Source organism: Lutra lutra, chromosome 12, assembly GCF_902655055.1.
Source record: "Lutra lutra chromosome 12, mLutLut1.2, whole genome shotgun sequence".
In the NCBI taxonomy this organism is placed as follows: domain Eukaryota; kingdom Metazoa; phylum Chordata; class Mammalia; order Carnivora; family Mustelidae; genus Lutra; species Lutra lutra.
Window position 1 is genome coordinate 48,356,598 of NC_062289.1, and position 13,149 is coordinate 48,369,746.

Genomic DNA, 13,149 nt, shown 5'->3' on the forward strand with positions numbered 1-13,149 from the left:
CCTTTTGGCTCTGCCATCCTAGTGCATGGGATGTGGTGTCTCATTATGGTTTTGATTTGCATTTCCCTGACGGCTGCTGATCTCCAGCATCTTTCCTTGGGCGTGCTGGCCATCCATATAACTCTTCCTATCCTTTGCCCACTTTTAACTGGATTATTTGTATTTTTACTATTAAATTATAAGAATTCTTATGTGCGCTACATGTCTGCTGTCAGCTACATGATTTCTAGGTTCTTCGCTCCCAGTTTCTTTGTTATGTTTGCTTTGTTTTTCTTGCTGCTGCTCGCTGAAGCACAAGTTTGTAGTTTTAAAGTCCAATTTTTTAGTTTTTTCTTTTGTTGCTCAAACTTTTGGTGTCCTGTCTATGAAACTATGGCCTGATCCAAGGACGTGGCAATTTATGACTGTGTCATCTTTGGAGGATTTTAGAGTTCCAGCTCTCAAGTTTAGGTCTTTGATCCACTGGAATTCATTATTTTCATGTTGTGTGCTATCCAGATGGCCCCAGGCCACTTGTTGAGAAGGGGACTTACTCTTTCATTGGACAGTCTTGCCACCTTGTCGAAAATTAGGTGACCACAGATACATGGTTTCTTTCAAGACTCTTACTTGTGTTCTTTGATTTTGCCCATCCTTATGCTGGTACCACACTCTCTTGATTACGGTCATTTTGTAGAAAGTGTGAAATTGAGAAGTGTGTGTCCTCCTTTGTTCTTCTTGAGAAAGAAGGGTTTGGCTCTTCTGGGCCCCTTTTGATTGCAAATGTGAATTTTAGAATCAGCGTATCTTTCTATGAAGGAAGAGGTCAGCTGGGATTCTGATAGGGATTGCATTGCATTTGTAGATCAACTTTTAAGTTTGTTTTATGAGCATATATCTTTGTTATGATATGCTTCAGTTAGAGATCCTTTTTAGTAAAAAAAAAAAAAAGAAGATGAGACCATGAGCCAGGCTTTTTTTTTAATGGAATGCTTCATGAATTTGCATATTCTCTTAACGCAGGAGCCATTCTAATCTCCGTATCATTCCGATTTTAGTATACGTGCTGCTGAAGCCAGCACTGTGAGCCAACTTTTAAACTTGTCCTAAACTTGTTCCAAGTGATAGAAACATGAGCATGTCTGGAACTTTGTAATCTGGGGGTGTTGCCCTTCTGGTCTCCAGTGTCAAGAATCCTCATGTAAGGTACGGGTTGAGTAAGCATGGCTTTTGTATCCTAGAGGTTGGGAAGAAGTTTCTCCCTTAGCTGTCACTAAATTTCAACTGAAAATATAAAATGTGTTCTCTCCTTTAGGTTTATTAATTTTGTGAAAAACTACGAGAATCCAAATCTGACCATTTCTTTCACGACTGAGCGAAGTATCGAGGATGAACTGAATCGTGAGAGTAACGGCGATGTCTTCACTGTCCTGATCAGCTACGCCGTCATGTTTCTGTACATTTCCATAGCCTTGGGCCACATCAAAAGCTGGAGCAGCTTTCTTGTAAGTGGAGTGTGTGTATGTGTGTGTGTGTGTGTTGGAGAAAAATGACGATGCACAGCATCATGTCCTATTTTTGCCTCTACTTTTTGGAGCGGGGGGTGGGCAGAGGGAGAGAGAAAGAGAAAATCCTAAGCAGGCTCCACACCCAGCCGGAGCCTGACACTGGATCTCATGACCCTGAGGCCATGATCTGAGCCAAAATCAAGAGTCAGATGCTTAACCATCTGAGCGACCCAGGCGCCCGTTTCTACTTAGTTATCCTAAGTCATTTTGTGCAAAATTGGTTTACATTCCCGTTTTCATTGTATGTAGTATTTTCTGTTTCCTGCATATGTTTTCTCCAGTTCCAAATTTTTGGTTTATTTTAAAACTTACAGTTTATTTCTCATAATCCAGTTTTTCCTAATTTGACTACATGTGAGAATTGAAGCCCGTAAAGCATGGCTGCTAAGGGAAGATCTAGAATATTTTTCTTATCTTTTATCTTTTCTTATCTTTCTCTCGGAGAGCACCTTTAACTCCAAGAAAGAGGTAAAAATGAGGTCCTTTTAGTCATGGGACAAACGAGAGTCTGACTCTCTATCTTTGTTGCGTGGTTCAGGTGGATTCTAAGATCTCCCTTGGCATCGCTGGGATCCTCATCGTGTTGAGCTCAGTGGTGTGCTCACTGGGCATCTTCAGCTACGTTGGGATCCCCCTCACCCTCATTGTGATCGAAGTCATCCCATTCCTGGTGCTGGCTGTCGGGGTGGACAACATCTTCATTCTGGTCCAGGCCTACCAGGTGCGTTTCCATAGCCTGACAGAGCTTGCCGTCAGACCAAGTAGTGAGCTCCGTTAATGGTTGTCCCGCTCTATGCCGAGTACTTGCAAGCGTGGAAGTGGGGTAGCGGTGTTTCCTGTTCTCTGTGTTGCTCATTGGTGTCCATAACTTGCTCAGTCTTCTCCTTGGTTGGAGGAATAAAGTGAGACTTGAATTTTAAAGATTTTTTTTTTTTTTAATTTGAGAGAGAGAGCAAGATCGTAGGAGAGGAGCAGAAGAAGAGGGACAGACCCAGGGCTGTATCCCAGGACCCTGAGATCATGACCTGAGCTGAAACCAGGAATTGCACATTTAACTGACTGAGCAACCCAGGCGTCCTAAGAATTCAGTTTTAAATATGTGAGCAAGAAGGGTTTACATGCTTGTGAAAAACATTTTGGATACAACTCTTATTTTTTTTTCTTTTTCTTTTTTTTTTTTTAAGATTTTATTTATTTATTTGACAGACAGATCACAAGTAGGCAGAGAGGCAGGCAGAGAGGGAGAGAGGAGGAAGCAGGCTCGCCGCTGAGCAGAGAACCCGATATGGGGCTCGATCCCAGGACCCTGAGATCATGACCCAAGCTGATGGCAGAGGCTTTAACCCACTGAGCCACCCAGGCGCCCCTTGGATACAACTGTTACTAAAATGAGTCTCCCATAGTGTAGAGGAATCAGAGACTTGTCAGAGGTGCCACTGAAGATAGGACAGCATAGGACCTGCTGGTGTATAATATGGTCTCAATCATGATATTTTTCTTTCCTGGTTCACCTTACTTGGGGACTCAGTGGCACGTAAGAGTGTCCCTTAATGGTCCAGCCACCTGCAGGCTGCATTCTGTGTGTTTTCCTGATAAGATGATCCAGTCTTCCCTTGAGCTTTCCACCTGTTACCTAGCTCAGGGGTTTAGTGATACCCTGGATGGATTGTCAGGACAAGTTGCAGGCCCCCCATCAAAGTTTATCTACAATAAGTAGAAGCTCCTAATCATTTGTCTTTACTGTTAACACAAAGCAACAAAGAAGCAAAGAGATGGCATTGTCATTTAGAAAGGTTAATGGCCTGTGTATTGTGTTTTTTTTTTTAAGCGAGATGAACGTCTTCAAGGAGAAACTCTGGATCAGCAGCTGGGCAGGGTCCTAGGAGAAGTGGCTCCTAGTATGTTCCTGTCCTCCTTTTCAGAGGCTGTAGCGTTTTTCTTAGGTAATTACTCTTTGAATTCTACCAGTCCCACTGTTTCCTGAGCCTGGAGGTAGAAGGATCTGGGTATCTGACTATGTCCCATCGTGTTACTTCCTTGTTTAAGCTTATTCTGTAATCAGAAAGTATCAGAGTGGACCACAGGGAAAATCAGTGGCAGTATCTTGGATATCATTTTGGAAGTGTCCTCTTTTCTTTTGGGGGGTTGGGGGGAGGGGCAGAGGGAGGGAGATTGAATCTTCAGGCTCCACACCCAGCGCAGAGCCCAATGTGGCACCTGATCTCATGACCCTGAGATCATGACCTGAGCAGAAATCAAGAGTCAGCTGCTTAACTAGCTGAGCCGCTCAGCGCCCCTCCACTTTCTCATGTTGTTTCATGATAGTGTTGATGTTGGGGTCCAGACTGACAGATAACCTTGAACTTCTCTGCTGCTTCCCCTTTTTGGCACCTGTGGCAAATGTGGATCTTTGAAAATGACATTCCTGCGTCCCACAGGAGCCTGGCCAACACCATACTCTGAGCAAAATCCACAGGCGTAGACATTCCTCTTTGTCCGCACAAACCATCGGGGAAGCAGCCTTGTTAATGAGCAGAGGTCCTTGGACCTCCCCTCACTACAAGGAGCCAGAATGAGCTGGAACAAAAACCAGTGCTTTCTGTGTTTCTTTCCTGTGGAGAAATCACCACGCACCCTTACTCGCAGGGCTGTCTGCCCCCTTGTCTGCTGTGTGGGACGAGACGACCGAGTGCGTCTTCAGAGCAGGAAGCTGGATTAGAAATGCGATCCGTGGGCCACAGATGGAAATGCCTCCATGGGCTGTTCACACGGGGCTGCTGTAGACTCATGAAGGCGGCGGTCTTTCAGAACAGACCCAGGATGCCATCTTCATTTCCATAGAGCAGTGTGCTTTCAAGCCTGTGGTCCTTACACTTCCTTTTGATAGATACAGGTGCAGAGAAAGTTACTTTCTCTTGTTTTCTCATCAGAAAATGTGATGATAATAGCAGCTGACACTGTGCCTCAAGATTGGAGTGACTCTGGGAGGACTGTAGGAGCAGAAGGCAGAGGTCTAGAAAGGGCAGTTACGTGTTGCTGGCCCAGTGCTGCTAGGTCCAGTTTCTTTTTTTAAGTGAAGCTGTGAATCTAGATTTTTGTGTTGGGTCTCATTGTTAAATATTGGCTTCTTTTTTAAAAAAAGAAATGTGTTTTCATCCTAAAATGAATTGATCTAATGTGGACCATACAGGATATAATCTGGCCTGTGGGCTGCTAGTTTGCAGTCTCTGGGTGTTAACCCAATACTTCTGACTGGGAGCGCCCTCATCTAACTGTGTCAGAAGTGGGAGACTAATACTGTTGATCTAATAGCAGAGAGAAAATATTTCTGTGGCATTCCTCTGGGGGGGTTGTGGGAAGCGTGGGTCTTCTCGTGGCTTCAGTCTATTCTAGCTCCTTGCTTTCCTGTGTACACGTGAGTGTGAGACCCGCATGGAGTCCCCTGCTGTAAGTGGACGTGACGGGGCAGCTTCTCTCCCCCTGCAGGGGCGCTGTCAAAGATGCCAGCCGTTCACACTTTCTCCCTGTTCGCCGGGATGGCCGTCCTCATTGACTTCCTTCTTCAGATTACGTGTTTTGTGAGTCTCTTGGGGTTAGACATCAAGCGTCAAGAGGTAAGTTGTTGTCAGGATGGCAGTCTGTTTACAGCCTAGAATCCAAGTGAAGCAGCAGGAGGGTGTGACCTTTGTCCCTCTTTGTCCTCTCAGAAACATCGCCTGGATGTCCTTTGCTGTGTCAGAGGCTCTGAAGATGGAAATAGTGTCCAGGCCCCAGAAAGCTGCTTGTTTCGGTTCTTCAAAAACTCCTATTCTCCACTTCTGCTTAAGGATTGGATGCGACCTATTGTGGTATGAGTTTGTCTGTGGTTTTCCTCATTTTTCTCCAAAAACAGTTTTATCACATGCCTTCTAAGAAAGGAGCTTGGGTGAAGCACCTGCGTGGCTCAGTTGGTTAAACGTCCTACTTTTTTTTTTTTTTTAAAGATTTTATTTATTTATTTGACAGAGATCACAAGTAGAGAGGCAGGCAGAGAGAGAGAGGGAAGCAGGCTCCCCGCTGATCAGAGAGCCTGATGTGGGGCTCGAACCCAGGACCTGGGATCATGACCTGAGCCGAAGGCAGCGGCTTAACCCACTGAGCCACCCAGGCACCCCAAACGTCCTACTCTTGATTTCAGCTCAGGTCATGATCTCAGGGTCATGGGTTCGAGCCCTGTGTTGGGCTCTGTGCTCAGAGCGGATTCTGCTTGTCCCTCTCCCTCTGCTCCTCCCCGCTGCTTGCACACATGCTTCTTTCTAAAGTAAATAAATAAAATCTTTAAAAAAGAAAGAAACCAGCGTGGGAAGGAGATTGTGACAGTTGTTAAGTATATATACAAAATGCAAAAGCAAATATGTACAAGTACATAAAATATTTTTCTAGCTAGCTTTTAGTAGTCAGTATAAGCAAGTTTTTATTTTGAAGTAATTTTAGATTCATAGAAAGTCAAGAAGATAGTACAGAAATGACCCAGGTACCCATCAACCCAGCTTCTCCCTGTGGTCTTACGCAACTATAGTTCAGCGTCAAAATCAGGAATTTGACATGGGCACGTGTGTGTGTCGAGTTCTGAGTCCCTTCATCACATGTGCAGTGGCAGTGACCACTACTGCAGTTGATACACGGAACTGTCCTGCCACAACTCTCTCCTCACGCTGCCCCATTACAGTGCCACAAGCCTCCCCAGCACACCACCCACCGTCCCGAGTCCCCAGCAAGAGTGTGAGAGCTTTCTGTAGGTGATCTACTGGGGATAGCCAGCAGCAATGACCTATCACTGCTCTAATAAAAGAACATGACTTCGTCCCAAGTAATGGTAACACTTAACATTTAACAAACACTGAATATTGGGTACAATGCTGAATCTGGATTGTCTGCAGATTTTCTCATCTAACCCACAAAACTATCTTATGTTATACATCTTTTATTTTTCCTGTGTTACTGATGAGGAAGTAGAAGCTGAGAGAGGTTAAGTGACTTCCCCAGGGTCACTCAAATCCTGGAGCCAGGATTTAAACCCAAGTAGTTTGACTAGATGCTGTCCTCTCAGCCAGTACTCCTGCTCTCTACGTTAACGTGGCATGTAAACTTTTTGGTTGGGGACAGTCCCGTTTTTCACATGTGGAAGATCTTATTTATATTCTTAAGCTGCCATGCACGAAGCAGTCCCTGCCTTACAGCTCACTTTTTATTCCAGATAGCGGTATTTGTGGGTGTCCTGTCCTTCAGTATCGCGGTGCTGAACAAAGTGGAAATTGGATTGGATCAGTCTCTCTCCATGCCTGATGTAAGCTGCTTTCTCTTTTACCTTGTTTAGCCAAAGATACAAATACGTTTTCCAAAACTTGCATGCAGTTGTTCCGGGTGAATGCCTGCTTCTAAATGCATGTGGCGGCCGGTTCCCCAGGTTACAAGAACCGCCATGGAGCCCGGCAGTGGGGCCCATCTTAGCACGTGGAACTCTCGGGGTGAGGAGGGTACAGAGAAATAGAGCAGCGAGACTCTCACCTCGTAAGGTGCCCTCCTGGCGGTGGGCCCGCCAGAGAAGCACCTTGGGCGCAGGGAGGGTGAGGAGCCGGGAGCTGGCTCGGGTTGGGGGGACGGTCCACATCTGGGCTGGGGCCATCTCGGCCAGCAGCATCCCAGTGCTGTCTCCATCCTTAGCCGTCCCCTCACCTGGGCTCGTCAGCACATTCCCACTGTGTCCCGTTCTCTGATCGCTCGTGCAGGACTCCTACGTGCTGGATTACTTCAGGTCGCTCAGATACCTGCATGCGGGCCCACCTGTGTACTTCGTCCTGGAGGAAGGGCACGACTACAGCTCCCTGAAAGGGCAGAACATGGTGTGCGGGGGCATGGGCTGCAATAACGACTCCCTGGTGCAGCAGATCTTCACCGCGGCTCAGCTGGACAACTAGTCAGTACCGCCCGGCGTTCTGGTCCTGCCGCGGAAGCAGCCAGAAGGGGCCCCCGGCCGCCGGCTGCCTGGGCCTGACATGGCTCACTCAGGATAGATTTGCTTAAAAAATGTGTTGCTCAGAATCATGCTAACTCTAGCTTTACCTCAGCAAAAGCTTTAAAAGGACTAATTGAGCAGCTCCTATCTGGAAGGGTTTTCCGTTAAGTGGTGATGAAGTCTGTCCTTTGGGCAGCAGTGTAACATCTAGAAAGTGAAATTAGGTTTCGAGAAAAAGGACTGAATCTGAGACCTCCCCCCGCGGAGCAAGTCAGTAACTTCTCCCTCCTTCTCGCCAGTACCCGAATAGGCTTTGCCCCCTCGTCCTGGATCGATGATTATTTTGATTGGGTCAAGCCTCAGTCTTCTTGCTGTAGACTCTACAATGGCACGGATCGCTTCTGCAATGCCTCAGGTACTTTCATCTCCTTTTCCAGACTTTTCCCTTTTCTCTGAAGACTTGTGGCATTATAATTTATAACTCCTTTGCATTTCACCTCAGTTTATACCGGCGCCGGTCCCTTTTCCTTGGTCGCCATCCCTCTCCTCAGCCATGTTCTCTGATGTGTCGTGTTGTTCGGCCTCCCTCCAACCCCCACCACAGGGCTTCAGGCCAGACGGAGCCCTGGTCAGGGGACTCTGGTTTTCAGAGTCTTCCGGGTTCTCTTCTCCCGACGCCACTAATAGCATCTCTTGGTTGGGATCTGGCTACGTCTCACGGAGTGCTTTCCACTGTTATCACCATTGCCCTGCAGTTTTGTTAGGAGTATTGAGGTTGTCCTCGACTTTTCTTGGTAAAATGATGGAAGCCTTGGACTCTGATAATACCAACCAGGGTCATCCTCCAAGCAGGCCACCTATTTCAGGGAAGAAAGTTTGTACAGCCTGCCTCAGATGAAGATGGAATGTCAGACGGATTAGACTGTGAAAATCCCGTGTGTTGGAAGCTCTGGAGCTTTGGGGTCAGGAAAAAGATCAAGGAAAATTCCCCTTAGATCCTTAAGTGTTTTAAAATAACATCTGGAACCTCTTTCTTCTCATCTGGGCCCCTGTGTGTCTGTGCTAGTGGTTGACCCTGCCTGTGGTCGCTGCAGACCTCTAACCCCAGAGGGCAAACAGAGGCCTCAAGGGGAAGACTTCATGAGATTCCTGCCCATGTTCCTTTCTGATAACCCGAACCCCAAGTGCGGCAAAGGGTAAGTGCTGTGGAGCCGCTCAGAGACGTGCCCACTTCCGGTTATTTTGTGCGGGACAGCTAGCCAAGGGCTGGGGTGGGGGCAGCTGTATGGGGAGGGTCCCTTTCTTCCCCTCCCCACCGGCCCCACCACCTGGTCTTCTGAGAGCAGAAAAACCTCACACACCCATAAGGAGAACTTCTCAGCCTCTCCAGCTGATCTCACCCTGGCTTGAGCATCTGTCTCTCCCTCTCGGCCCCGTGTCCTGGCTCTTCCGGCTGCGTGAATGGCTGCTGAGCGCTGTGCCAGCGTCTAGCAGGACAGGAGGGGAGCAGGGCCGTGCGGCATTTCAGAATGTGTTCACATCTGTCCCGGGGTCAGGGACAGCTTCTCTGCTCGGTCACGCCATCCTGGACCGAGGCTCAGATTCTTCAGCCCGGCCGATCTTGCCAGCCTGTCTGGCTCTGAGGTTCGGGGCTGTCGCATGCCCCCATCTGGCCGGGCAGCTGATCAGCCGTGTGGAGGCAAGGCATCTGAGCCCAGAAATAGGGAAGAAGGCTGGGAGTCGGGGGTGGGATGATTCAGAACCTTTTGTAGGAGCAAGAAGAGTGTCCACATGTATGTTAGGCAAACCCTGGACTTCCCTGATTTTCCTAATACATAATTCAACCAAACTCCTATCAGTCAGTCATGTGTATCGTGGCTGTGCTTGGAGACCTGTACTTGGTACAGAGGAAAGACTGTGCCTAAAGATAAAAGCGAATCTTGCAGCGTGGTCTGCTTGCCCACTGAACGCTTTGGCCTACATAAAAGAAACCCGAGTACATCCAGCTTTTAGGAAAACAACAGCCACCACTTACGGGGAGCCTCCTACGTGCCATCGTGCGCCAGGCACCTCACCCACGTCGCCGCCCTTACCACACAGCCTGTGAGGAGGTGACAGAGGACACCGCAGCCCAGATTCAGTCCCGTGGCCCAGGGTTCCATGGCTAATACGGGGCGGGGCCGAGACCCGCCTCACAGCCATGGACTCCAGGGCCCTTGTCCTTTCCCGCCCCATTACACAACACTGCCGAGCAAACACCGGAGGAGAACACAGATACCCAAACAAGAGCACCTCTGCACTAAAACAACCAAAAGTGAGAGAATAAGCTAAAACCTTCACTGTTCCCTTGCACGGGGCCTTCCTTCCCTGTCCCTGAAATCTAGAGCTGGTCTGACCTCTGAGCCCAGGGTCAGGTGATTTCCAGTTTGCTTTGCATGCTCAGGGTCTGCGGGGACTTTCTGTGGCCTCCCTGACACCACTGAGTCTTCCCATAGGGGACATGCTGCTTACAGTTCAGCCGTTAACATCCTTGGCAATGACACGGCTGTCGGAGCCACTTACTTCATGACCTACCACACTGTGCTTCAGACCTCTGCTGACTTTACTGATGCCATGAGAAAAGCCATCCTCATCGCCAGCAACATCACCAAAACCATGGGCCTCGAAGGAAGCGGTTACCGTGTGTTCCCGTACAGGTAGTTTGAATTTTATAAACAAGGTGTCTTGGGTTAGGGCCCACAGCCTGAGGGTTCGCCTGATGGGAAGCTGATCCTTGGCTTTCGTTCTGACACCTTCTCCAACATGAGCAGAAGCAAAGAATATCAGGGGAAGTAGCGTCTGGGCAAGGAAGGCCAGGGTCTGCAGCACCCCCTAAGGTCTGAGTGCTGCACACACAAAATCTGATCTGTGAGCTAGAGCTCACCATCCGAAGAAAGACACACTTCAAAGCAGCACCCTGGGTCGGGGGGCGTGGTACCGGGGGACCAGGCTTTACTGAGAGGCTCGAGCGCACGTTCCTGGCCGGTAGCTGCTCGCCGCCCCTGACTTCCAGTTACCTGGGATATGGTGTCTTTATGGAGGTTTTTCATTTTTGTTTGTTGGGGTTTTTCTCCTATAAAGCATTTCAGGAGATATAGAATTTGGAAACTACTAAAAAGTAGAAGAAACAGGTGGTTTTTCCACACCCCTGTGATCTTGCTCAGAGGGGTTCTGATCCATTCCTGACAGGAGGACAGCCTGTTTTTCTGGGGAAGAAGTTCTCAGAATGGATGTCCTAATTCTTGAGAAGAGCTGACTAACTTTGCCAAAAAAGCATTTTTCTCCTCATGCCCCGCACAGATCTCATTTGGTCTGAGGTAATTCTCAGGATAGATCAGGACTTGTATTTTCAACATACCCTGAAATACTCTGTAAATGCCTATGAAGTGAAGAGGTTGAGCTTATGAACAAAAACTTTATATAAAATACACATTTTGGATCATTACTAGGCCCTTTTTTGGGTGTTAGTGGTCAGAGGTTCATTTGAATTACTATGGAGGAGTCTCACAAAAACAGGATGTTTTTATGCGAGGGATGAATCAGAATAGTTGGTTCTGCAATAGTGGCAGGATGAACAAAAGCTTCCAGAAGCAAGCACGAGCTATAACAGAACCTTCTGCTCTTTTCTCCAGTGTGTTCTATGTCTTCTACGAACAGTACCTGACCATTATCGATGACACGATCTTTAATCTCAGCGTGTCCCTGGGAGCCATCTTCTTGGTGACCCTGGTTCTCCTGGGCTGTGAACTGTGGTCTGCAGTGATCATGTGTGTCACTATCGCCATGATCTTGGTCAACATGTTTGGCGTCATGTGGCTCTGGGGCATCAGTCTGAATGCAGTTTCCTTGGTCAATTTGGTTATGGTGAGTCCTGGCCCACTCACTTGGCTCCTGCCTCCCGTGTCACTTCTGTGAACTGTTTCTTGGGGTGAAAGACCAAGGCCAGCTCTTGCTCGTGGAAAGGTGGGATGAGTGCTAATGGAGTGGGGACCTGGGTAGTACATAGAACAATGGAAGTGCGACTCCGTGGTGTCACAGGGGTATTTTGCCTGGAACTTCTGACCCGAAGGGTCTGCAAAAACATGTAGCCCAATGAGAAGATGTTCACTTTTTAGAAAAAGATGCTCCTTCCTAGTGGAATTCGCTACCAGTACCTTTCGCTTCTCATGCAATTGCCAGGTGCTTTCTGATAGTCTTAAAGATAGGAGCATTTGAAAAACTACTAAAATAGCAGCGTGTCTGTACTTACGACATGAACACTGTTTTCGGGGAAGCGGCAGGGAGGCCCAGCTAAAGCAAATCTGAGGGGTGCTGACTCTTGAGGGGTAGGGGTAACCTTATGAGGGTTCCACGAGTCCTCCTAAAACAAGCAGATCTGCTCTAGAGAAGTGGAGTCTGGGTGCTTGAGGGTCCCACGAGTTGCCCGGTGCACCTTCAGTGGGCGTGCACCGCTGGGGTGCTCGGTGTTACAAAAAGGGGATGCTTAGGGTTCCTGGGCCACCTGTGGTGCCTGGCATACCAGATCCTGGGGGAGGAGTGCGTGCTGCTAGGATTTTCAGCCCCAAGAGGGCAGTCGTAACGGGAGACTCTCTTTCAGAGCTGTGGCATTTCCGTGGAGTTCTGCAGCCACATCACGAGAGCGTTCACAGTGAGCACGAAGGGCAGCCGCGTGCAACGGGCCGAAGAGGCGCTCTCTCACATGGGCAGTTCCGTAAGTAGCCTGGCCAGACATTTCCGCACGGGGTGCCCAGCTCGTCACCTTCTCAGGGACCGGAAGAGTCAGTAGGAAAAAGAGAATTTGAGTTACTTAGCCACTCCCAAGGGTGATGCATCTTTGGGCATTTCATGAATAGCTAAATCCTGAAGTTCTTTAAAACCGTTCTCTTCGGTGAATCCTTTACAGACCATGAAGCAGGAAGAGAACAGAGAGGTTCGATTTGAGCACACGTATTGGCCCCCAGGGAGCTGGGGCCCTCAGAGCCGGGAGAATCTTCTTAGTTCAACTCCATAGCCTGCTTCCACCTCTCAGCCAGTTTTTTGCTGCTCTAGAAACTCCTTTAATAGTTTTCATCTAAAAGTGTAAGGAAAGCTGTTTAAAGACAGAGTCCATTGTCCATGCAGAATACACAGCTTTTACCCTTCTACTTTTTTTTTTCCACATCTATAAGCAGCAAATCAATTTTAGGTAGAATGTAGTCCTGCTTGTCAGTAACTAAAAGCTGGGGTTCAACCCATTGCTTTGGGCCTTGCCCATCAAGAAATCGCTGTGAGGACGTGTTGAATTAGAGCAGGTTGGTAAGCGCTTTCCAGCGCGGTCTCTTCTTTCAGGTGTTCAGTGGAATCACACTAACAAAATTTGGAGGGATTGTGGTGCTGGCGTTTGCCAAGTCTCAGATCTTCCAGATATTCTACTTCAGGATGTATCTGGCTATGGTCTTACTGGGAGCCACCCATGGCTTGATATTCCTTCCTGTCTTACTCAGCTACATAGGTAAGCATTCTTGTTCTGAGGTAAGTGGATGGAGGAAGCATGTGACTAAAGGAAAAGAAATCTAGAAGCATTCTCAA

At 48.1% G+C, this 13,149-nt stretch overlaps 1 protein-coding gene and 1 non-coding gene across 2 annotated transcripts in view; one reads left to right on the plus strand and one right to left on the minus strand.

Moving 5' to 3' along the window:
- The window catches only part of NPC1 (NPC intracellular cholesterol transporter 1), a 49,025-nt gene that overhangs the window by 34,522 nt on the left and 1,354 nt on the right, over window positions 1–13,149 (plus strand). The window contains exons 12-24 of the mRNA XM_047696751.1: window positions 1,295–1,484; window positions 2,086–2,268; window positions 3,376–3,490; window positions 5,034–5,161; window positions 5,255–5,395; window positions 6,784–6,873; window positions 7,316–7,503; window positions 7,842–7,957; window positions 8,609–8,738; window positions 10,038–10,238; window positions 11,214–11,445; window positions 12,179–12,292; window positions 12,910–13,072. Of these exons, the coding sequence (XP_047552707.1) occupies window positions 1,295–1,484; window positions 2,086–2,268; window positions 3,376–3,490; window positions 5,034–5,161; window positions 5,255–5,395; window positions 6,784–6,873; window positions 7,316–7,503; window positions 7,842–7,957; window positions 8,609–8,738; window positions 10,038–10,238; window positions 11,214–11,445; window positions 12,179–12,292; window positions 12,910–13,072 (1,991 nt within the window). The remainder of the gene's footprint in view (window positions 1–1,294; window positions 1,485–2,085; window positions 2,269–3,375; window positions 3,491–5,033; window positions 5,162–5,254; window positions 5,396–6,783; window positions 6,874–7,315; window positions 7,504–7,841; window positions 7,958–8,608; window positions 8,739–10,037; window positions 10,239–11,213; window positions 11,446–12,178; window positions 12,293–12,909; window positions 13,073–13,149) is intronic.
- On the minus strand, window positions 958–1,061 carry LOC125082762 (U6 spliceosomal RNA). The gene has a single exon (XR_007122081.1). It is a non-coding gene; the product is annotated as a U6 spliceosomal RNA (small nuclear RNA).